The sequence below is a fragment of the Notechis scutatus genome, chromosome 2, assembly GCF_049901735.1.
Source record: "Notechis scutatus isolate UNSWTSFEM ecotype Mainland chromosome 2, rNotScu1.2, whole genome shotgun sequence".
NCBI lineage: Eukaryota > Metazoa > Chordata > Lepidosauria > Squamata > Elapidae > Notechis > Notechis scutatus.
The window spans coordinates 1,925,642-1,951,643 of NC_142010.1; the positions used below are offsets into that span (position 1 = coordinate 1,925,642).

The window sequence follows — 26,002 nt, forward strand, 5'->3', positions numbered from 1 at the left end:
ATCCATAAAATTTCTTTTTTAACTAGCTTTTCTCCACCTTAGCAATTTTTTTTTTTCCCAACAAACCTTTCTACCCACCCAGCCTCGCCTGCTCCCGTCGTTTGTTTTATTTTTTTTTTTTTTAAACACATATGGTTTTCACTATTTTCCCTTTCAAATGTTTTTGATCTTAAGTGTCCTTAAGTTTTCATTAAATGGCTCCTTCTTTTTTTTTTTGTTCCTCTGCTGTCTTCAACTGTTGTAATTTTTTTGATAATTTAGCTTTTTTAGCAACGCTGTTACAGTGAGGTTTGGAGCATAAATCATCAGAGATATCTACACCTAGGTCCTTAACAAGGTGAGGGTCATTTGCTAGATCAATGCCACCTAGCTTATACTTGACATTCTGATTACATTTACCAATATGTAAGACAGAGCATTTATTAATTGAAATTTTAAGTTGCCAAATAGATGACCATTCAGACACATAGTCGTGATCACTTTGCACAACAACAGAATTATCTGTAGAATAGAATAATTTTATGACATTGGCAAAAAGAATGCAACTGCTCTTTAGTTGATCACGTAAATCATTGATATAAAGCAAAATGATGGAATTTATTATGTTGCAGTCAGAACACCTTCTATCATCTTCTGCCTTTCTTGTTGGCTGTTCATGAAGTCAACCAGAATTCAAGGCTCTTACCCAACATCACCCTGGGCTACAACATCTACCAGAACTTTTTCAGTGCAAGAATGACTTATGAGGCCATGCTGGATGTGCTGTCTACAGGACAGGAGAATGTCCCAAACTACAGATGTGGAAGACAAAAGAACCAGCTGGCAATGCTCGAAGAGATGGATTCTGAACTCTTTGATCATATGTCAAATGTCTTGAGCATCTATAAAATTCCACAGGTATAAAGCCAAATGAAATTAATTCTGTGTTATAAATTGTTCAGATTTGCCAGCACTTGTATATATTTCTCCAAATAAATTGAAAGTCAGAGAGTAAATATTTGAAGAGCTGAAATAATTTTTAATTCACAAAGTGTGTGTGTGTGTGTGTGTGTGTGTGTGTACATACATATGTATATAAGGTAAAGGTAAAGGTTCCCCTTGCAAATACGTGCTAGTCGTTTCATGCTCTAGGGGGCTCATCTCCAGTACAAAGCCAAAAAGCCAGCGCTGTCCGAAGACGTCTCCATGGTTGTGTGACCCTCATGACTAAACTCCGAAGGCATACGTCATGCTGTTACCTTCCCACCAAAGTGGTCCCTATTTTCTGCTTGTATTTTTACATGCTTTTGAACTGCTAGATTGGCAGAAGCTGGGACAAGTAATGGGAGCTCATTCTGTTACGTGGTGCTAAAGATTCAAACTGCCAAACTGCCGACCTTGCTTATCGACAAGCTCAGCGTCTTAGCCACTGAGCCAATGCATCCCCACACACGTGGGTGTGTGTGTGTGTGTGTGTGTGTACACACACACAGGCACACCCACGCATGTATCTATTATACACATATGCAGACACATAGATGTATGTATATGCTACATATACACACACATATGTGTATATTTATTGTATATGTATATGTGTTTCTGTGTCTGTGTATATGCATATGCTTTGTATATATGTGTGTATATATATACATATACATTCATTCGTATGTATGTATGTATGTATGTATGTATGTATATATGTATGTATATGTATGGTATTCAGCTTTGTTCAGGTATTTTCCCACATCATTATAGTGGTGCTTTTAAAGTTGTAGCAACGTTTCGGCAGAATCTCATCTGCCATCATCAGGCTTCTGTATTGTGTTCGTCTGTGAGTCAGACTTTCACAGCCATTTCAGTTTTAAATTTGGGGCTAGCCTACTGCTGTGCCAGAATGTTTTTTTTTCTTCATCCTTATTGGTTGGGAGTCTTGGTCTGTGTTTATTGGTCTTGGAGTTTGCTGTGTTCTGTTTGATTGGTGTTTCTAATATCTTCTGTCTGTTTTGTGGCTTTTTTTGTCTTGATTGGCTGGCAACATTGTGTTCCTGTATTGGAGGCTTTTAGTGCGGCTTGGCTCCGAGTAAATGGATGGCTATCATTTATTTGGAAGCTAGGTTTCATCTGGGTGCCTGGTTGGGGTATGTTTGAGCTGGAGGTATCAGGGGGGATCTGTTTGTGCCCAGGTGTTTGCCTGGCTTGTAGTGTGGATATTTTTTTGTTTGTGAGTGCAGGCTTCCAAATAATTGACAGTCTGGTGGAATCATCTCTTCTATTCATGCTTTCAGGTCTTTTTTCAATCTCTATGGCTTCTATGATAATTCTGTGGCTGAGGTTTTCAATGTGGCTAAGATTTTGGTGCCATTGAAGTCGATGCTATGACCTGTTGCTTTCATGTGTTGGACTAGTGAGGAAGTGTGTTCCAGCTATTTTACTGCATTTTTGTGTTCATCCAGGCAGGTACTTATTCTTCTATTGGTCTGTCCAATGTATGTGGCAGGGCATGATGCACAGGGGACTTCATATATGCCTTGGTTTTCCAGGTCAATTTTATCTTTGGGGTTTCTTAGGATGGCTGCTTATTTTTCTGTCTGTTTTGAAGGCAGTCTTGATGTGATGCCTGTGTAGTATCTTACTAATTTTGTCTGTAGTACCTCTTATGTAGGGCAGGACAGCTGTTCCATAGGTCTGTTCATCTTCTAGGTCTCCATTATGTCTCAGTGTGTTTTTGTGGATCAAACCGGTGATTTTGCTTTTGTGGAAGCCGTTAGCTGTCAGTACTTTAGTCAGGGTGCATAGTTCATTCTTTATGTGTGTCTTGTCTGCCAGGTTTGGTTCTGGCGATTAGTGTTTTGGCCACGGAGTTTATTTGTGCTGGGTGGTGGTGGGATTGGGCGTTGAGGTAGCGGTTGGTGTGTGTTTTCTTCTGGTATATGGTGTGTCCTAGTGTGCCATCTCTTTTTTTGTAGATTAGTACATCTAGGAATGGTAGTTGTTTATTTCCATTTCCATGGTGAACTTGATTTTGGGATGTGTGTTGTTTATGTGTGTTAGGAAATTGTTTCGGTTTTCTTTTCCATGGGGCCAAATCACAAATGTGTCATCGATGTATCTTAACCATAGTTTGGGTTTGTGGGTGGCATTAGCTAGGGCTCTGAGTTCGAATTCTTCCATGAACAGGTTTGCAATGACGGGTGACAGTGGTGATCCCATAGGGGCTCCTTCAATTTGCTTGTATCTTTGTCCTTTGTATATGAAATATGTGTTGGTTAAGCAGTGTTCTGCTAGTTCCATGAGGTGTTTAGCTGGTTGGTATTTATTTTTGATGATTTCAAGAGTTTCTTTTATTGGGACTTGAGTGAATAGTGAAACCACGTTGAAACTTACAAGCAGATCTTCTTGTTCCACATGTAGATCTTTGATCATTTTCAAGAAGTGGTATGAGTTTTGTACATGTGAAGCTGCTGCTTCAGCATGAGGCTGTAGCTGCTTTGCTAAGTGTTTAGCTAGGTTTTGTAGTGGTGCTCCTCTGGAGCTGACTATGGGTCTGAGAGGTATGCCTTCTTTGTGTATTTTTGGGAGGCCGTATAGTTTGGGGCATCTGGAAGATTTTTCTCTTGGGATAATCGTCTGTTGGATCTCTTTGCTCATGTGGCTGGTTATAATTTTCTTCTTGGTTATTTTTTCCAGATATGTGGTTGGGTCCGTGTTTATGGGGATATATATATATATATTCAAAACTCGAGAATCCATTAAATAAATGTGATCCGTCCCAGATTTGCCCAATGTATTTGCTCATCTAATGCACAGGTCACTAAATGCACATGAGGGATCTCAGGGTGGGGAAGGCCATGCAGAGCTGAGAGTTGGAAGAGGCCACCCAAAGTCTCCCCTGATACCTCATGCTCACTTACAATCCCTTGGGGCCCCCATAGTTCCTCCCCCCCCCACATCCTGCCCTGGGTCTCCACAGGCACTGGGTCTGGTTTCTTAGCCTCCTGGATTCACTTCCTTCCTGCATCCCATTGCCCATGGATTTCTTTTTTTTTTAATAAAAAGTTTTTTTTTATAACAACAACAAAAACAAACAAATAAAACCTTTCTCTTCAACAGTGTGTCAGTTGGGTACCTATATCTTTGTGCACATAGTAACATTCTCATACATATTTTAGTTGTATATGTTTATAATCATTCTAATCACATGTATCACTTGTTATATTATCCTTAACATTGTAATTATTGACTTTCAATGATATATTTCACATTCATTTTCTTACTCTATCTAACTCATTTGTTTATGGGTAATGATATACACTGCTCAAAAAAAAATAAAGGGAACACAAAAGTAAGACATCCTAGATCTGAATGAATGAAATATTCTTATTAAATATTTTGTTCATTACATAGTTGAATGTGCTGACAACAAAATCATACAAAAATTATCAATGGAAATCAAATTTAGCAACCCATGGAGGTCTGGATTTGGAGTTACACTCAAAATTAAAGTGGAAAAAAACACTACAGGCTGATCCAACTTTGATGTAATGTCCTTAAAACAAGTCAAAATGAGGCTCAGTAGTGTGTGTGGCCTCCACGTGCCTGTATGACCTCCCTACAACACCTGGGCATGCTCCTGATGAGGTGGAAGATGGTCTCCTGAGGGATCTCCTCCCACACCTGGACTAAAGCATCCCCCAACTCCTGGACAGCCTGTGGTGCAATGTGGCACTGGATAGAAGAGTAAGAAATTGAAATATGTAAGTACAGTATAATGCACTGCTCAAAAAAATAAAGGGAACACTTAAACAACACAATGTAACTCCAAGTCAATCACACTTCTGTGAAATCAAACTGTCCACTTAGGTAGCAACACTGATTGACAATCAATTTCACATGCTGTTGTGCAAATGGAATAGACAACAGGTGAAAAGCATAGGCAGTTCGCAAGACATCCCCATTTATAAAATAAATTCCAAATTTATAATAATCTTTTTCTTCTTGTTCTCTAATTGCCATTGTCAATCTACTCATTTCTGCACATTCCATTATTTTCTAAATTATTTCCTCATCCATAGGAATTTTCTCATTTTTCCAATTTTGTGCAAATACAATCCTAGCTGCTGTTAATACATTGATAATCAAATATGTTAACTCTTTATTGTAACCCTCAAGCAAAATTCTCAATAAAAATGTCTCTGGTTTTAAATCTATATGCTGTTTTATCATTTTCTCCAGCCACATGTGTATTCTAGTCCAATACTTTTTAGCTTCTGTGCATGTCCATCACATATGGTAGTATGATCCTGGTGACTTTTGACATTTCTGACTTATCTTTAAACATCTTAGCAATTCTCGTTGGGGGTAGATGCCACCTGTAAAACATCTTATACAAATTCTCTTTATAGGCCATCGACAGTTAATTTATAGTTTCTAGACCATAATATCTGCCATTTATCCAAGTCTATTCCATATCCAAAAGTTCCCCCCACACAATCATTGATTTTTTACTTGTTCTTCCTCTAATTTCACTCCTAATAAATAACCATATAATTTTTTGATCAACTTCTCTTCAGTGCCTGCTAGGATTTTATCCAATTCAGTCAATTCCTTATAAAACCCAGCCATCTTAATGTCTTTTTTATACCTTGTATGTATTTGCCAATATGAATACCAATTTATATTTATCTCTTGTAACTCCAATTCTTGCTTTGTTTTGAGTTCACCCTTTTCATTTAAAATTTCTTCATATCTAATAATGTATTCCTTTCTAAACAGCTGTGGGTATGTAAAAGCTTCTAATGTTGATAACCAGACTGGTATTTTCATATAATGATAGTCTCTTATTTTTTCCCATACTGTTAATAAAGCATTCCTAATGTAGTGTCTCCTAAAGTATCCATGTACCTTACTTTCTTTGTACCACAAAAATGCATGCCAGATCAATTGTAAATCAATATTTACAATCCATTCCTTCATCCACGTCAATATTGTTACCTGGTAATATAGTTCCCAATTGGGTAATCCAAAACCCCCTCTCACCCTTGCATCTTGTAGTAGTTTTATCTTAATTCTTGTCTTTTTCCCCTGCCAGATAAATTTCAACATCATTTTATTGAAATCTCCAAAGTTTTTTTTTTCAATCTTATTGGAATCGTCTGGAATAAGTATAATATTTTTGGCAATATATTCACTTTAATTGTTGCTATTCTATCTATTAAAGATAGTTGTAATTTTTTCCATTTTTCCAAGTCTATCGCAATCTGTTGTAGTAATCTCTCATAATTATCTTCTTTGAGTATTCCACATCTAGCTGTCATTTGTATCCCTAAATCCATTTTGATCTGAGTGTATAAAATAATTTAAATATATTTTTAGTCTTTCTGCCATTATAGAAGCAAATATTTTATAATCAGCATTAAGCAGGGATATTGGTCTATAATTTTTTATTTGTTGTGGGTCAGTATCTTCTTTTGGTATAAGTGTAACATATGGCTCTGTCCATGAGTCAGGTACTTTATTTTTTGTCAAAACCTCATTCAATACTTCCAACATTGTAGTAGAAATTACTTCCTTTATTGTCTTATAAAATTCAGCTGGTAGCCCATCCGAGCCAGGGGCTTTCCCCATATTTTGTCTATTTATTGCTTCTGTCGGTTCCATCATTGTTATTTTCTCATCTAACATGATCTTTACTTCATCAGGTATTCTCAGTAATTCTGCCCCTTGTAAATATTGCTGAACTTTGTTTTCTAATATTGCCTCTTGATCATATAGTTTCTCATAGTATCTCTGTACTATTTTTTCTTCTCTTCATTTTCATAACATAGCATGCCATTTTCATCTATTAATTGTGGTATTCTTTTTAATTCTTTGTCTTTCTTCAGCTTATTTGTTAGCCATCTACCAGGTTTATTTGCATTTTCAAAATAGTTATGTTTGGTCCCTCTAATCTTTTGCGCCAGTTGTTCTTTTTCCATTAGTCCAATTTTGTGCTTAATTATATCCATTTGATTTTTGATATTTTTGTGCTGTGGATACCTTTGTAAATCCTTCTCCAGTTTCTTATGTTCTTGTTCTAAAGTTTGTTGTGTTTGTCTCTTTTTAATGTTCCTTCTTTTTGTATAGGTTACAATCACACCTCTGGTATATGCTTTCATAGTATCCCATACATTTTGTAATGAGGTTTCACTTGATTTATTTTCTTTAAGGAAAAACCCAATTCTTTTTCCAGGTTATTAAAAAAATATTTTTCTTTCAAAATTGAATTATTCAAAGTCCATCTTAATCTTTTCTTCTGTCCCTTCCATTTAAACCTTATTGGGTTATAGTCAGCCCAAATGATTGTGTCAGTGTTTGCTTCCTGAATGTTAGGTACTAAATCTGTTGACATCCAAATGATATCTATTCTTGACCATGATAGATGTCTATTTGAGTAAAATGTAAATTGTCTATTTTTACTATTCAATTCTCTCCATATATCTTTAATACTCAGCTCCCCCAATGATGTGAAGGGAGATTATATCCATGTTTAATTTTCCTAGTTTATGAAATATCTTTTTCCTTTTAATAGCCAAATTTAGTTCATTTATGTTTATAGAAATCAATTTCTTTTCCTCTTCCATTGTTTATACTTTATAGGTAGAATTTATTGCTCTTGTTGTTCTTTTTTGTCTTGGTTCTTTAATTATCATTTGACCACCTACTGCTCCCTCCTATTGAATCTTTCCCTTTCCTGCTTTCAACCATTGTCAATCTGTTATCTATTTCTCCTACTTTCTTATTTGTTTTATCACCTCTTTCTTCCATCTTCTGTATTTTTTCTCCATATATCATTAACACCTGTTGTATATCTCCTTCCATTCTTCCATTTTTTCCTCCAGCTTTTCCATTCTATCATCTGTATGCTTCTCTTGATCTTGTATTACTTGAAACATTGACTTTATTTCTTCCATTGAAATTTCTTTTTCTTTCTCTTGCTGAAGCATAATTGTAATAGATTATTGACTAGCTGGGCTCAGGGATGAGGAAGAAGGGATTGATGATCCAGTAGGAATTCTCTTACTCATATCAAATCAAATAGTAATTCATTCGCAAAAGCCCCCCAAACTTATAAATAAATCTTCAGGTTCTTTGCTACCTTAATCCAATTTTATCCAAAAGAAGAAAAGAAAACAAAGTTAGAAAATCCAAAAAGAAAAAGGCAAACTATAAATCCAAAAAAGAAATAGAGTCAAAATATATAAGATTCGGAAAGTCTAATATATGAAAAAGGAAAAAAACAAAAGAGAAAATTTCCCCAAAAAGTAAAAAGAAAAGAAAATACAAATCCATCAACCGCTACATAGAAGAGGAGAGGAAAAGGGAGTAACAAAAAGAAAAAAACAGCAAAAAAATAAAAATAGGATCCAAAAATGCCAAATTATATTTACTTATTAATCCACTTGTTAGTCAAACTATCAATGAAGAAAAAAAAGAAAAAATGGAAAAGGAAAAAAAATAGAGAAAAAGAAAACAAACATTCCAAAATTAATCCACTTTGAAAAACTAGGCCAAAAAGTAAAACAACCCCCCCCCCCCTGAAAAAAAAGAAAGGAAAAAGTAAATCCAACATACACTCCAGCAAAAATAGAATAAAGAACAAAATAAAAACAAAACAAAATAAAAAAGGAAGGTACCAGCTGTAATTTATGAATCCATGTCACTAAGTAAACCAAAGTCTCAGTGTAACATTCAGTCAGTCCAGAAAGCCAGAATCCAAAGCATATATATTATCCAAGGTCACAGTGTTCTTTCTCTTTCTTTTTCTTTATCTTATTCAACTTTCCAATTGTATACCAGCTATATAAATGCATCACCTGTTTTCAGTGCTGACTCATTATCTTTCTCCACTTCTCTGTAGTCAAAATAGCTTAATCTTTAGTCTATTATTCTAAAAAAAGGAAAAAAAATTCCCCTATGACCTCTAGATGTCAGTATTGCTTATCTTTCCTTGCACTTGTATCTTAGTTACACTGTATCTATGTATTCTAAACAGTGAAAATGAATAAAAGTCAAAAGAACAAAGTACTTCAGAGATTTTAAACAAAAAAACAAAAAAAGTTCAATTTCTTCTTAATTTTTAAGTTCAGTCCAGTCCAGTTATTCAAAGTAAAGAAGCAAACAAAATATTCCTTTTAAAAAAAAAAGTCCGAATGAACTTGACAGCTTCCCGCCGTTTGTCACTGCCCTTAACTTTCCTGTCTTCTTTCTTTTTTAAATAAATCTTTCACTTGGTATACTTCTCTATCTTTTTTTAAAAAATAAGAATTTCTCACACATACCGACACACCTTCTTTCTATTCTTTTTCCATTCCGAGACTGGCACAGCTTCTTAGCGGCTCAAGATTAATGGCCGCTTTCTTCCGCTGCCGGACTGTAGGAGCTTTCCTACATCAACCAGGGACTTTGTGATGTCCCTGGGATCGACAGGATGCACACCTTTCACTTAACATCTCTACAGGACAGTTTGGGTCCACTGGGACCATCCAGCTGCGGGGGTATTGGTGTCTTCCTTGGAGCTCTGAGAAAAGCATATTTCCACTGCCGCTCAAGCCCACCCTCTCCCATTTCCCATTTCTGTTTCTTTGAAGATCTCCAGAGCTCCAGAAGAGACTGCTCCACTGGCAGAGAAGCTGAAGTGTCTTATTCAAATGATGGCAAAGCTATAAGAATGTGAAATCTAAGGAAAACACTTTCTTAGGGGAGACATGATAGCAGTGTTCCAATATCTCAAGGGCTGCCACAAAGAAGAGGGAGTCAAGCTATTCTCCAAAGCACCTGACAAGCAGCAATGGGTGGAAACCAATCAAGGAGAGAAGAAACCTAGAACTAAGGAGAAAATTCCTGACAGTCAGAACAATTAACCAGTGGGAGAACTTGCCGCCAGAAGTTGTGAATGCACCAACACTGGAAGCTTTTAAAAAGAGGTTGGATACCATTTGTCTGAAGTGGTGTAGGGTTTCCTGCCTAGGCAGGGGGTTGGACTAGAAGACCTCCAACTCTGTTATTCTAATTCAAGCAGTTATCATTTGAAACGTCTCTCAGCAGTGGGGGAAGGCCCTTAATTTACCATCTGACTTTCATCATTAAAACTGGCACAAACTACCAATACCTTCTCTTTTATCTTAGATCAACTACAGTGTCATCAACCAGGTGGCCAAGCAAAACCATCATTTTCCTTTTTCATATCGGATGACCCCAAACCAAGAACCTCCTTACTCAGCGATTGTCCAGCTGCTCCTGCAATTCCATTGGACGTGGATTGGCCTCCTTTCTCAGGACAATGAAAAGGGAGAAAAATTCAAAAGACGCTTGGAAGTTCTTGCCTTAAAAAATGGGATTTGCATTGTTCTCTCAGGAACTGTCCCAGAAGCAAATATGCAGACAAGTGCTGGAGATACTCTCATGCAAGAAAAAAGGAAAATGTTTCGTTCTCTTATTGAGAGTCAAATAAAAATTATAGTATGCCAACTGGATGTTCAGGCCTCGGGAATGTTAGCAGCAATAATACAAATAATTGATAGGACTAATACAACCCTGGTGGGAAGGGTGTGGATTGCAACAACTTTGACAGCTTTAAGTGTAAGTATTTTTGATCTTTGGGTTGATCTCCAAAACAGACATGCTTTGTTTTCCTTCCTCATCCAGACAAAAAGGAGGACTCAGTATTATGACTTTACATCTTATGCATCTATGGTTGTATTGTATGGAAAGGAAGCATTCCAATGTTCCTATTCAAGTCCTCTGTTATCGAAGAAAGTTTGGAAAAAATGCAGAGAAAAAGAGAATTGGGAATTCCCGCCCCATGATGTGATTGCAAGAATCCTGTCTCAGGATTCCTCCAGTATTTCCCAAATAATTCAAATTGTGGCCTGGGTCCTCAATGCTGCCTCTTCCTCCCAACAGAGTAAGAGGAGAATGCAAGTTGGATACCATCAACCACCCCAGATTGTACAGCCATGGCAAGTAAGTCTTCTCCTTTGAGGTTCCATTGATTCTCCCCTTCCAATTTCTCAATATTAAATTAGATGTAGAAAGGGTGAGATATTCCAAAGAGCAGTTGCCCAGTTAGTGGTATTTGAGAGTGAGTGTCAAGCTTGAAGTTGACCTAACAGAGGCCATTTTGATGCTTCAATGTTGCCACCCTGGAGCTGAGGGAAAGGGAGGGAAGAATAAAGATAGCTGGGGTTTTCTAGCCAAAACAAAATATTTTCTCCTGGGAATAAAGGGCATTCCCACTGATGATTGGAGGGAGGATGAGTGAAGTCACCAAGCAACCGGATGACACCTTTGTGGACCACGTGACTGATTGTTTGGAAAGGGGAAGAAAACTTTTATTTTTAATTAAGTGAAAACCATGGGAACATTTAAAGTCAGTTTTCACCAGCATATGCTTCTTGTCAGGATTCCAGCAGTTACCTCCATCTAAATCACATCTCTCGAGCCTAACTTCCAAAACTTAAAAAGGATTTATTGGGAGTTAAAATGCCGGCGCTGCCTGAGTGTAGCTGAGTCTAGGACACATAATTCATTGTCACCGTTGACCCTGGTTTTCCCCCCAACACCTGGGTGTATTGTAATTCATATTCTCCAATGGGACACATCCATAGCCAAGAGTCATCAATCATAGGCTCTAGTTAGAATTTTGCATGGCAGAAACTTCAGTCACCTAGTTCCTACCTTTGAAAATATTTATGGAATGCAGTTTCGGTTTTGCAAGCTGCTGCACTGCTTCACCCTTCCTTTCTGTTGGCAACTCTAAAAAGACCATAGAAATATTTTATGAGTTGACACCTATATGATATGTCCAATAAAACTGATATTTGAGGAACGTACTTGCCTCAGGGTCCTATTTGCTACGGGCATATTACTTGAAATCCTGACATTAAACCAACTCTAAATGTTTATAGGACTGAAGTTCATAGGACCTTTCCCCATAGTGAAAATGATCAACCCTGTTACAGTACAACTTAGACTCCCTTGCTTGTTAGGCAAAGTGCATCCAGTTTTTCACAGCAGCTTGTTAAAGCCGGTGGTAGGCTCCCATATCAGGCCACTAGATACAGCAGCTCCAAATCCAATAGTGGTGCAAGGAGAAATACATTATAAGGTAAAGAAAATCCTAGATTCTAGATTACATAGGGGTTGCTTACAGTACCTAGTGCGATGGAAGGAGTACCCACTATCCAAGACTACCTGGGTCAAGAGCTAGGATGTAAAGGCAGGGTGGTTAAACAGTTCCACGATGAGTACCCCCCCCCCCCAAAGCCTTAGGCGGTGGAAGGAGAGATTAATGTGAACCTCCAGGGTGTAGAAGGGGAAGTTAGTGTGAACTTTGAGTAATCTCTCTTTATTTTATTTCCTTTGCAAGAGGTCCTCTTTGTTTAAGGGGGGGGGGCTCCCTGTCAACCCTGAAGCTGACCTGACTGAGGCCATTTTGATACTTCAGTGTTGCCACACTAGAGCTGAGGGATAGGGAATATAGATAGCTGGAGTTTTGTAGCCACAACAAAATACTTTCTCCTGGAAACCAAGACATTCCCACTGATGGCCAGAGGGAAGTTGAGTGAAGTCACCAGGCAACTGGATGACACCTTGATTGGACAAGGTAACTGATTGTTTGGAAAGGGGAGGAAAACTTTTACTTTTAATTAGGTGAAAACCATGGGAACATTTAGAGTCAGTTTTCACCAGCCTATGCCTATATGATATGTCCAATAAAACTGATATTTGAGGAACCTGTTGCCTCAGAGTCCTGCCTCTAACCCTGACAGTGAATTAGAGAGAGATGATAGAGAAAAATCTTCCAAAGTTAAACAACCTGTGCTAGTTTGGGATGCTTTTGTGACAGAAATAGCTCTATGGTGACAAAATGTAATTTTCAAAATTAAGCAAGCTGTCATCGTTCCAGCAAACCTCCATTCCAATCAGTAACTCCGAACAAGCGATAATCTCAAAAGTACCTTTATTAGAATAGCACCTGACACATCTGTGGAATCTTGAAACTAAAAGTTTCCTGGACTTCCCACAATGTCCCAAACTACAATCCCTCCCCTTTTCTCCCATCATCACATCACATGGACCAATCACGATCTGTCCCAGTGTAAGATCCTTTTTCTTTGCTGTGCCACACTTAATAACTAAGAAATGGATTTTATTTTGTCTACTTAGAACTACTCAATTGAAACCACCCCCTCCCATTTTCTCAGGCTATGTGACAGTGTGGAATATGGCTTCCAAAGCTGGCAGGAAAAACTTCCGGTTTGTCGGCTTCGCAAGCGGCAGGGATTTGCGATACTGCGCGATCCCTGCCGTGCTAGCCATTTTTGGTGCTCCAACCCGGACGGGTCTGGAGCTGAGGCTGCCCTGCAGGGGTGGCTGAAGATAAGGGGGACCCGGAGTGAGGTTTGGGGTGCTGCAGACCCCCTTCCCAGCCGGCAGCACCCCCTTTTCCCAAGACGGTGCAGCGGCGGTCTGCAATGGCCACCACAAAGAAGCTGGCAGCCGGGTAAGAATGCACAGGAGGAAGTGAAGAAAGCTTTTGAAAAGAGAAAGTTTTTCTTGGTTCCCAGGACTCTAAGATATATTTAACAAAATTCCTGGAAATTATGGCTTTCTGAATGATACCTTCTAGAAGAGAAAATAAGCGGCAATTTGGTGGTGCTGAAAGGAAAGTTTACTCTCCTTCCCTACGGAATTAATAAGTGGATATTAAGAAACCTATTTTTTTTAAGTAAAAACTGGCTTTAAGTGATAAGTGAGAAGGGAGAGGACTAAAAAAATATTTGTATGCTAAGATTTTGTTGGAGGAGATGCCTTAAGGATTTGAAGACTGAAATATATTGCAATAAGACTTTAAGAAACAGATTTGGACTTTCTTTTTTTCTGATTGATACTACCCCAGGAAGAGAAAGTGAGAACTTTGCCTTGGCTTGGACTGATTGATAACTTTGGGATTGTTTTATTTTTTTTTTTTAAATATCTTGGTTGCTGTAAGAAGAAAGAAGGGGAAAAGAAAAGAAAAGATTTATAATGGCTTTTTCTGTTGAGGAACTGAGAAAAGAATATGAGCAAACAAAAAAAATGGTAAAGATGGTTTGAAAGAAGCCTTCCTTTTCTTAGAAATGGCGCTTGCTAACTATCAACAAACATTACAACAGATGAAGACAGCAGAAGAAGAAGAAGGAGAGGAAGAAGCCATCTTTAATGAATTTCAGAATTTAACCAAGAAAGAAGGAAGAGGGAAAGGAAGAGAAATGAAGGACTTAAGATTTAAAAAAACACTTAAGAAGGGGAAAAATAAGGTGCAAAATCAATATAATGATAGTAAACAAAAGGAGAAAGGAACACAACAGAGAAGGGAAGCCAGTAAGGCAGAGGTTAGAAGAAGGGGGGGTAGAAAGGTTTGGTGGGGGAAGAAAGGAAGGAAAATGGTGGAGAAAAGCCACAAAGTTTTGAAACTAGATGGGAAAAAAGGAATCTTTTTTAGGGATAAAGGGTAAAGTATAAATTCTTCAAAAAAGATTTTGCAAGGTACATAAGATGATATTGTAGCATTGTATTAGAAATAGAAAACTAAAATGGTTTAAGAGTTGATAAGAGAAAATGTTGAAATGTTTAGTAATGATTGATTTTAAAATTTAATAATATTAAAGGGAAGGTTTAGAATATTGAGTTTTAATTAAAGAGTTTAATAAGATTATGGTATTGATGTTATTATAAAATTTTTATTATAGCATTTGTTTTTGGAAAAGGCAATGGGAATGTTATAAGATTCAACATTTGGATTTACTGTTTAACTATGTATTTAATTATTTTGGATTTACTATTTAGATAGAACGTACCAAGCAGAATCGGATTGGGTATTGGGTGTTATTTTAAATGTTAATTTGATTAATTTAGAGGGAAGATAGAAAGGCATCATACTCTGATTAGTGATTTCAGGAGAAATTCTTTTTTTATTATTATAAGGAACGAGACAAAGGGACAATAAAGAATGGACAAAAGATACAAATATAATGACTCAAATTAAGATGGATTAATTAAGATAGAATTAAGAAGAGTGAAATGTGTGGAGAAGTTAATATAGAAGACTTAGAATGGTAAATAAAATAAGTAATGACATGTAAGATGAGCATGAATATAATTGAAGTCCATGAAGAGAGAGATATCTGGGGCCAAGTTACTTTCTTAAAAGATTTTTTTTTTTATGTTCTGTGTGTTGTGTGTTTATGTTTCTGGGAGAATTAATAAAACCTTGCAGAAATATAGAATGAGAATAATAGTAACCAAGTCAGAAAGAAATAGATGAAATAATAATAATGAAATTGAATAAGAGTAAAGAGAAGTAAAGAGAAACTGGATAAGAGGCTTTTGTATGCTTATATGGAAATGGTTTAAAATAGAATTATAGTGTATAAAATAAGGTTTTATCTGACTTGTTAAATTTATAATGGAAAAAGGTTTAAGTGTGTAATGGTTAATGATGATTTGTTTGTTTCTGAAAAATTAATAAAACTTGTTTTTTTTTAAAAAAAAATAACAACTAAGAAATGGATTTTATTTTGTCTACTTAGAACTACTCAATTGAAACCACCCCTCCCATTTTCTCAGGCTATGTGACAGTGTGGAATATGGCTTCCAAAGCTGGCAGGCATCCCCCCTTGAGAAGTTCACCTCCTAAAAGAGATAATAAACAAAAGACAACCAGGGGTTAATGCAATACCCTTAACCCCCTCTCCCCCTCCAAACCCTTTGGTTTGTCAGGGAATTCGTTATGGAATTGGTTAACCAATCTATCTACATGTACATCCCAACTTTTTACCCACATAGCCTCTGACAAAAGGTAACCCTTCCATAATACCAAATACTGTAACATCCCTTGGTACAATCTAGAATCAAGGATTTTCTTAATTTCATAATGTGTCTCACCCTGTACGATCAAAGGTTTGGGGGGAGATGTTGGGAAGGGTCTTAGATTTGACCCTACAGCTGGTTTCAATAAACTACTATGGAACACTGAGTGTATTTTCCCCAATAGTCGGGGAAGACTTAATTGGACTGTGACTGGATTGATTATTTTTGATATAGGGAATGGACCTAAAAATTTATGGCCCAACTTCCTACTGGGAAGTTTCAATTTGAGATATTTAGTTGACAAAAACACTTTGTCCCCTACTTTAAATGGTGGTTGGGGGGATCTATGTTTATCTGCTTGCTTTTTATATTCCTCAGCAGCTTCAGTCAAAAAAAAATTTTTTTGTATCTTCCCAACCTTTTTTTTATGAGTCCATCCATTCCGTTAAAGACATGGATGTTGGGTGTTCCGTAGGTAATTCCGGCATAGGGACAAATTCCATGCCGGTGTTGATTTGGAACAGGGTCAAGCCTGGGCTGCTATGTACTGCGTTATTGTAAGCAACTTCTGTAAATGGCAACAGCTACGCCCAATTTTCCTGTTGATAATTTACATAGCATCTAATGATGGCATTCGCTCTCTCTGTTGCCCCATTGCATGCAGGATGGAACACTGAGGATAGCCCTTGGGATGACCCAATGGACTTTAAAAACTCCCTCCAGACCATAGCAGTAAACTGTATGCCTCAATCTGAGTTTTATAAGTTTTATAAGCTTTTTAGCTGAAGGTAGTCCTTTACAGGCTGTAAAGTGGACTTGCTTAGAGAATAAGTTGATAACAGTTCAAATAACTGTATTCCCTCCACTCTCAGGTAATTCTACAATAAAGACCATTGCGATTTCTTCCCACAGCTTTGTTGGTTCAGATATTTGTTGAAGGAGGCCAAGGGTTTTCCCAGTTCTGTGTTTCATTGTGGCACAAATTGAGAAGATTTTCACATAGTCTTCAATATCAGGTTTCATTTTTGGCCACCAGAACAGTTTTCTGACTAATTGCAGGGTTTTTAAGAAACCAAAGTGTCCCCCCAACTGTGAGTCATGGCTACGCTTTAGTACTATTAGTCTTACATTATTAGGTACATAAAGTTTTGTCCCTTTCCAAGCCAGTACTTCATTCATTGTCAAATCGGTTTGATACTCTGCAAACCAGGGATCAGTCAAAAGGGCTGCTTTCAACTCAGTTGTCAGTTTGTTTTTTAGGCATATGGGGCTGCGGTTGGCTTGGTCTTGGGTGGTTATTTGGCCTACTGTTTCGGCTTCTGATATCATAGTCTGCACTACTTCCTCTTGGCGATTGTCAAATTGGGGTTTTCTCGACACAAGCATCAGAATAGTCCAACAATCTTCAACCCTTTATTGTGATCACAAAGTCATCTAGTCTCCAAGCTAAGGAGTTCAGCTGGATTGTTTTTTCCGCATTAAAATTGGACTTTGCTGGCTAAAAGTTTGTAATATAGCAACAAGGTATAAATCAAAGCATCTTCTGGGGACAACCAAAGGTGCGTCCAATCATCTCCTGAACTAATGGATATGCTTCCATAGCTACTCTTTGAAAGAGATAACATCACTATGCAATTTTTGTTACATTCCTAGCCCAAAGTTAAACTCCGCTAACTTCATTTTGATCAGGACTGATGGTAAAATTGTATTCTCCATCTTCTCCCATGACAAGTTTTCCCATATCTGCAAATGGTCTTGCCTCAGATGGGCTGTGATGGTGAAGCTGCAAAACACAGAACATGAAACTTAGAATAATAGAATTTGAAAGGATCCCACAGGTTCCCTAGTCCAACCCACTAATCGAGCAGGGCACCCTATACCAGGGATCTTCAAACTTGACAGCTTTAAGACTTGTGGACTTCAATTCCCAGAATTCCTCCTCCAGTCATGTTAGCTCAGGAATTCTGGGAGTTGAAGTCCACAAGTCTTAAACTTGCCAAGTTTGAAGACCCTCGCCCTATACCATTTCAGTCAAATGGTTGCCCAGGTCTCTTTTTAAAAGCGTCCAGTGATGGAGCACTAACAACTTTGAAGGCAAGCTTGGTTGATTGCTCTCACTGTTAGGAAATTCCTATTTAGTCATACATTGCTTCTCTCCTTCGTTAATTTCCAACCATTGTTTCTTGTCTTGCCTAATAGTACTTTGGGAAATGTTGTGACACCCCTCAAATATTAGAAAAATGATCTCATGTCTCCCCAGTTCTTCTTTTCCTTAGATTAGACATAAGAAATTCCTGTAACTGTTCGTGGTATGTTTTATCCTCTAGCCCTCTAATCATTTCTTGTTGCTCATCTCTGCAGTCTTTCCAGAGTTTCAATATCTTTTTTATATTGTGTTGATGACCAGAACTGGATGCAGTATTCTAAATATGGCCTTAATAAGGTTTTGAAAAGCGTTATTAGAACTTCATGTGATCTTGATTCTATCACTCTGTTAATGCAGCCTAGGATTGCATTGGCATTTTTGTCTGCTGCCACATATTGTTGGCTCATATTTAAGTGATTGTCTACTAGGACTCCAAGACCCTTCTCACAATTACTGGCATTAAGCCAAGTTTCACATAGTCTGTAACCTATACTATTGGTTTTTCTTGCCTCAGTGAAAAACCTAACTTTTATCTATGCTGAATTTCATTTTGTTAGGTAGGGGCCCATGTTCAATTTGCCAAGATCTTTTTAGATCTTGAGCTTGTCTTGCTGCCAGCTTAGTGTCACCTGCAAATGTGATGAGTTCCCCTTCAATTCCCTCACCTAGATCCTTTTTGAAGACATTGAAGAGTGCTGGGCCAAAAATGGAAGCTTGGGATAACCCATGGCTTTCTTCACTCCATGTAAATAAGGTTCCTCAGAGGACTACATGTTGAATATAATTTGTCAGCCAGTTACAAAGCCACCTGATGGTGGTGTTATCTATTCCATGTTTTCAAGAACGTGAGATAAATATTTAACAAACAGCTGTAAATTCCTGGAGAATGACTGCAAGAAGCTGCCAATGAAATCTCTTTCAGACTGTAGTGATGATTTGAAGAGGTTGAATTATTCTGAGTACCTCCAATCCAGAATAAGAGCAAGAAAAACATTGAATAAAAGTTCAAATTGTAATAGCTTTTTCTGTGTTTCTGCAGCTTCATAAGTTCCTGAGGAACTTCCAACATCACAATATTTCCAGAGATGGGATTTCTTTTGATGAAAATGGAGTTCCTGTTAGTGACTTTGATATCATGCACTGGACATCAGTTTGGAACAAATCAGATGCAGGGGTGAAAATTGGGAGTGTAGAAAGAAAAGCCTCCTCAGAAGTCAAGATTTCTGTCAATCAAAGTGCCATCCAATGGCCAACTTTATTTAACAAAGTAGTTGAGGCTGCTTGGATTTTGCTCTTCTATTTATCTCCATATATGTAAATTTTCTGCTCAGAAATAATTCTTATTAAGGCCAATTGTGATAACTTCCAACTAAGAGAACTTAAAGCCTCATTAATTTATTAGATATATTTTACCTTAGAGGTCTTACAATAATCTGTCACACACTGGAACCTGCTGCATTGTATTGCGGAATTTGCAATATACATTATTGAACTGGAATATGTTGCCATAATTTATAGTACATGAAATTATCTTGTTTTAAGTAACAGAAACTCCAGAATGCCCATGGAGATTCTCAGTCATCCAGGTCACGGTTGTGCCAAAGTTTTTCTTTCAAAAGGCACCTGGACTTTGTTTTCCCTTGAAAACGTTTCACTTCTCATCCAAGAAACTTCTTCAGTTCTGACTGAATGGTGGAGGATGGAAGGATTTGGAACTGCTGAAAACAATGTGTTGCAAACAGGATATAGATTCAGCAATTCCAGGAAGGTTCCACACCCATTTGCACTATTCAAATGACTCTGAGGGCACAGATAAATTCCAAGAGGCCTCAAAAACTTTCAGAAAGGCTGCTAACGACCAGATGACTTGCAAGGAATATAAACACTGCCATACTCCACCATTCTGTCAGAACCGAAGAAGCCTCTGGAATGGGAAGAGAAATGTCTTCAAGGGAAAACAAAGATCAGTTTTCTTTTGGAAAAGCACCTTTGGGAGAAAATCCAGAAAAGAAGGGTTTAGCACACTAAATTGCATAAGAGGAAGATACCATTAAGAATGTGGTGAATGAGAACAATGGTAACTAAGTCAGAAAGAAGTAGATGAAATAATAATAATAAAATTGAATAAGAGTAAAGAGAAATAAAGGGAAATTGGATAAGAGGTTTTTGGTATGTTTATATGGAAATGGTTTAAAACAGAATTATAGCTTATCTGACTTGTTAAATTTATAATGGAAAAAGGTTTAAACGTGTAATGGATAATGATGACTTGTGTGTTTTGAAAATCAATAAAACTTGTTTAAAAAAAAAAGAATGTGGTGAGGGAAATGAGGGCAGCTAAAAAAAGTCATTTACATATGATGATACAATGATCGGTTGTAGGACATAAAGATAGGGACTCTAGAGAAAGCTAGATTTTGGAGGTTTCCTGAGAAGGCTAAGATGGAGAAAGAATATATACAAGTTATTGCATTCTCATACATGCTCTAAGGAGAAACACCTTTTGCAATGGAACTTCTTTCCTTTGGAAAGGAGAATAAGGCAAAGAATCTTTTTTGGGATCTAAAATGGAGATTGATAGAGGAAAGAGAATGACCCTTCATTTGTCCCTTGCAAGAACAGTAATTAAAGTTCATGCCACTACTTCTTGACTGATTTGCTCAATGTGATCCTGACTTTTGGAAGCCAGTTGATTTCAGTAAACCCTTCTAATTCATACTAATTTTTCAGTTTATGTTTAAAGGTAAAGGTTCCTTTGCATATACGTGCTAATCATTTCCAGCTCTAAGGGGTGGTGCTCATCTCCATTTCAAAGCTGAAGAGCCAACACTGTCCAAAGACATCTCCATGGTTTTGTGGCCAGCATGACTAAACACTGAGGGCACGTGGAATGCTATTAGTTTCCAACCAAAGTGGGCCCTATTTTTCTACTTGCATTTTTACATGCTTTCAAACTGCTAAGTTGGCAGAAGCTGGGACAAGGAACGGGAGCTCACTCCGTTACATGATCCTAGGGATTTAAACCGCCAAACTGCCAAACTTCTGATAGACAAGCTCAGCGTCTTAGCCACTGAGCCACCACATCCTTTTATATATTGCCTCTAATTCATATATTGCCCTGATTAATCTTTTGGTTTATGTTTAGATGGTGCCTTATTCAAGATGTACAGAAAGTTGCTCCCCAGGTTATGCCATGCTTGTGAGAAAGGGAGCCCCAGTTTGCTGCTACAACTGTTCTCTGTGTATGGAAGGAACATTCTCTGGGCAAGAAGGTACAGTTAGTGGCTTCAAAAACAACAAGCATACAATCAAAATTCTCTATTGCTTTTTTTGGGTATATGATCAAGAAGCAAGAAAAAACATTACACATCTTGAAGGCATCCACAAGCATTTCAAAGTTGGAGCACTATCACCGAATTTTGTACGATGATGCGAGCATTAAAATAATCTATTGAGGTGTTACTTTCTTGCTTGGTTTGGGAAAGAGGACAAGTTTTGAGAGCTGATAATCACATTCATCAAAAAGGCTGTTGATTATTTTAACTAACATTGTATCATATGAATATCCCTGGGCAGAAATACCTTGAAAATAAAGTAATTGATTTCTGATGAGGTTTTCATGCTCCTACAGCAGCAGAAAGAGATACATGCTAACCATTTTTTTCCAGATGCAGCCCATTGTGAAAAGTGTCCAGATGACCAGTATTCCAATAAGAAGAGGGATCAGTGCATCCCCAAAAGCATAAGCTTCTTATCCTATGAAGAATCATTGGGATTCATCCTGGCATTCTTTGCCATTGCTTTGTCCCTAACCACCGCCTTTATTCTGGGAATCTTCATTAAATACCGAGACACTCCCATAGTCAAAGCAAACAACCGTGAACTTACCTACGTCCTCCTGGTTTCACTCCTGTTTTCTTTCTTGACCTCCTTTCTATTCATCGGTCGCCCCATGAAAATGACCTGTCTCCTTCGACAAACCATTTTCAGTATTGTTTTCTCTGTTGCCGTATCTTCTTTGCTGGCCAAGACTGTAATGGTGGTGGTGGCCTTCCTGGCTACAAAGCCAGGAAGCAGGATGAGGAAATGGCTGGGGAAGGGTCTGGCCCACTTGATTGTTTTATCCTGCTCTGGTATTCAAGTAGGCATCTGTATGGCATGGCTGGGAATCTTTCCCTCGTTCCCAGATTCTGACTTTCATTCCCAGCCAGAAGACATCCTGCTGCAGTGCAACGAAGGTTCAGTTGCTATGTTCTACACTGCCCTTGGCTACATGGGTTTTCTGGGTGCCATCTGTTTCTTGGCGGCATTTCTGGCTCGAAATCTGCCAGGGACCTTCAATGAAGCCAAACTGATCACCTTCAGCATGTTGGTTTTTTGTAGTGTATGGATCTCCTTTGTCCCCACCTACCTGAGCACCAAAGGGAAATACATGGTGGCTGTGCAGATCTTCTCCATCTTGGCCTCCAGCCTAGGTTTATTGGGTTGTATTTTTGTTCCCAAGTGCTACATTATTACACTGAGACCTGACATAAACACCAAGGAACATCTGATGATGAAATCTCATTAAGGCTCCTTGTGTTGGTGTTTATTTTTGTTCAGTTTACATCCAGTATAAAATCACATATCTTGAAGTAATGTTTTATGTATTCTCACTTATTCTTCTTCATTCTGTGTGCATTTTGAATTATAATAATTGAGTAGTAATGTTGCTAAAACAATTCAAACTATTTCAATTAATCATATCTTTCAATTGTCACAATCTGAATTCATGTTAAATCATAACTATCATCAATGACATTAATAACATTTCTGAAACCAGGCTGGATAAACTGTTACCAGAGATGTTCTGATATGGTTTTAGACTAAATTAAAGATTATGGCTAATAATGTGTGTTTTTGTTGCTATATAGGTTGGTGTTATGTTTCGTTTTCAGGGATGATGTTTTTTGTTTATTTTGTGAAGCAATTATAAGATAACAGGTATAACTATAAACATACTTATGAATAACTGAAATGGATACGAATAAGGAAAAAAAAGAAAAAATAAGACAGGGAAGGTAGGCGCATTGGTGCATTTATGCACGCCCCCTACAGACCTCTTAGGAAAGGGGTGAGGTCAATAGTAGACAGTCTTAGGTTAAAGTTTTTGGGGTTTGGGGAAGAAACCAAAGAGTCAGGTAGAGTATTCCAGACATTGACCACTCTGTTGCTGAAGTCATATTTTCTGCAATCAAGTTTGGTGTGGTTTACCTTGAGTTTGTGTCTATTGTTTGCTCTTGTATTGTTATTGTTGCGTTCTGAAAAGACTGAGCTGAAGTCTTCACTCATGTCCATGCTTCCCATGGGAATACGGACTGTTCCTATTGGCTGATGCGTTTCACAGCTGACTATAAAAGGGAGCTGTCAAATGGCACCAGCTGTTTCCTGCGAGCTGGCTGCCTTGTTAGCGGCAACCATTTATTGTTTCAATAAAGTTAAAGCTGAAGTTTGCTCCATGTTCACCTCAGTTATTCTGCCACTCCACAACACTGGCGATGAGGGTGGGATACATATAAGAGCAAAGAATCACTGAGCGAAGTCACTAAAAAATAGCCAAAGCCACTACCGAGCTGTATGTCACTTTAAGAGCTTACTGTCACTGTTCGTGAGCTCGAATTTCAACTTTCCTCAGAAGAACCGCCACCGCTGAGACAAGATGACTTCAAACCCTGCATTCCCGCCTTTCAGACTGACAGCAGAGACATGGGAGTCCTACAGAAACTGATTTGACTGTTTCCTAGATGCCATAGACCTCGCTGACATTTCTAACCATAGGAAAAAATCTTACATTTTAAGTTTTTGCAGAGCCACAGTGTTTGACACTGCTACAGCATTGCTGGCTCCGTGTTCAATTAAGACTGTTCCATGGGAACAATTGCAGGAATTTTTTTCTAACCATTATTCCTCTGAGCCCTCCCGAATTGCCAGGTGTCATGCTTTTAGGAGATGGACCCAGGCTGAGGGAGGGACTATTAGTGGGTATATGGCAGCTTTATGAACAGCTGCCTTGCACTGTGGGTTTAGAGACTATCTGGAGCACATGTTATTAGATCAACTAGTTTGTGGAGTTCGGGACTTAAGGCTACAAAGGCGTCTATTGGCTAAAGGGGATTTGACCCTAAAATTAGCAATAGAGGAATCTCAAGCTGCAGAGCTGTCAGCATTTTCAACAGGAGGAATTCAGGGAAATCCAGTCAGTCAGAACAGCTCAGCCATTCATTACGATGAAGCCTCCACAGAGGAGGGCTCTGAAGAAACTAGTTATATAAATCGCCTCAGGCAGTCCAAAACCAGTCAGAGGTTAAACAGGTCAGTTCCCAGTCAACCTCCATGATCTCAACCCATCTGTCTAAGCTGTGGAGGAAATCACCTTAGGGCATCCTGCAAGTTCAGGAATGCCATTTGTCTAAAATGCAAGAGAAAGGGTTATTTAGCCAGAATCTGTCAGGCAGGAAAGACTTTTGCCCAACCACAGAAACCTCAGACAACTCAGCATTTTCAAAAACAAATTGAAGACTGTTTCACCTGCTACCATGCCAAGCTGACAATCAAAGGCTCTAAAAAAATCAGTGTTATTATTTCTTTAGAAGGGAAACATTGCAGGATGCAGGTAGACACCGGCTCAGCACTGTCCATCATCTTGTGGAGCACATTGAAATGACTGCTCCCCAGGATGGCAAAGAAGAGTCTTCAAGGCTGCAACTTAACCCTACATGACTACCAAGGCAGAACCATCCCAGTCATCTGAAAAAGGCAAGTTTTTTATTCAATTTCAAAATTTGAACGGTCACTTGCCTTTAGTGGTAGTGGATGGTGCTCTCCCAAGCCTGTTGGGGTTAGACTGATTCTCTGCCCTTGGCCTTCATATAGGCGGAATCCACTCTATTGCAAATTCAGAGGTGGACGCCTTGTTCAATGACTATGCTGATGTGTTCAGCAAAGGCCTAGGCTGTTATTTGGGAACCCCAATTTCTTTAAACTTGGACCCTCTAGCAGTTCCAATTCGTTTAAATCCTTGAAGAGTACCTTTTGCCATCCATCCTAAGCTGGACAAGGAACTAGACAAATTAATTAAACAGGGCATATTAGACCTTGTGGCCTTCACAAAAAGGGAAACCCCAATAGTGACTCCTTTGAAGAAAGATTGCAGTTTAAGAATTTGTGCTGATTACAAGTGCTTGTTAAAGAAATATTTACAAATCAGCGCTTATCTAGTCCCAATTATTCAGCACCTGCTGCATTCTTTTGAGCCAGGAACCATTTTCATGAAACTAGACATATCACAAGCCTATCAACAGTTCCCTGTTGATGACACAGCCTCAGAGCTACAAACTATTGTAATGCACAGGGGCGCTTTTAAGTGTAGGCGCCTCCAATTTGGTGTTAGTGTAGCCCCAGGGATTTTCCAATCATTAATGGAAAGACTGTTTCAAGGGTTATCTGGCGTAATACCTTATTTCAATGACATTTTAATATCTGCCCCTGACAAGCCACAGTTACTGCAAAGAGTCAGAGGTGTCCTCAAGTGTTTCAGAAAGTCGGGTCTCAAATTGAAAAAAGGGAAATGCACTATTGCCACCCCACAGGTCGAATTTTTGGGGTACAGAATTGACGCCTGTGGCATTCACCCAATCAAATTCAAAGTAAGGGCTATTCACAAGGAACCCACACCAACTAACAAAACTGAACTTCAGGATTTTTGGGGGCTCCTTAACTTCTATGCTTCATTTTTGCCACATAAGGCTTCCATTGCAGAACCTCTGCATAGACTCCTGGACAAACAATCCCCGTGGCATTGGGGACCTAAGGAAGCCTATGCTTTCAAAGCAGTCAAATCATTACTTACATCTGATGCTGTTCTAATTCAATTCAACAAAAATTTGCCTTGAGTCTTAGTTGCAGACGCATCACCTTTTGGCATTGGAGCCATTTTAAGTCACA

General features: G+C 38.2%; 2 protein-coding genes across 2 annotated transcripts in view; both read left to right on the forward strand.

The window, feature by feature from the left end:
• Positions 1–26,002, forward strand: part of LOC113426308 (uncharacterized) — a 532,245-nt gene that overhangs the window by 231,018 nt on the left and 275,225 nt on the right. The gene's annotated exons all lie outside the window — the stretch shown is intronic.
• Positions 736–22,589, forward strand: LOC113426309 (vomeronasal type-2 receptor 26-like). Its single transcript, XM_087958820.1, has 5 exons — positions 736–897; positions 10,147–10,599; positions 19,059–19,286; positions 21,165–21,291; positions 21,688–22,589. The coding sequence occupies exons 1-5, from the start codon at positions 736–738 to the stop codon at positions 22,587–22,589; spliced, it is 1,872 nt and encodes a 623-aa protein (XP_087814946.1).

Excerpts from the sequence above, each read along its gene's own strand:
- LOC113426309 (XM_087958820.1), top strand. The coding sequence starts at position 736 with ATGACTTATGAGGCCATGCTGGATGTGCTGTCTACAGGACAGGAGAAT. Across the intron at positions 19,287-21,164 it reads GGCCAACTTTATTTAACAAA|ATGGTGCCTTATTCAAGATG; the intron begins GTAGTTGAGGCT and ends GTTTATGTTTAG. Across the intron at positions 21,292-21,687 it reads AACATTCTCTGGGCAAGAAG|ATGCAGCCCATTGTGAAAAG; the intron begins GTACAGTTAGTG and ends ATTTTTTTCCAG.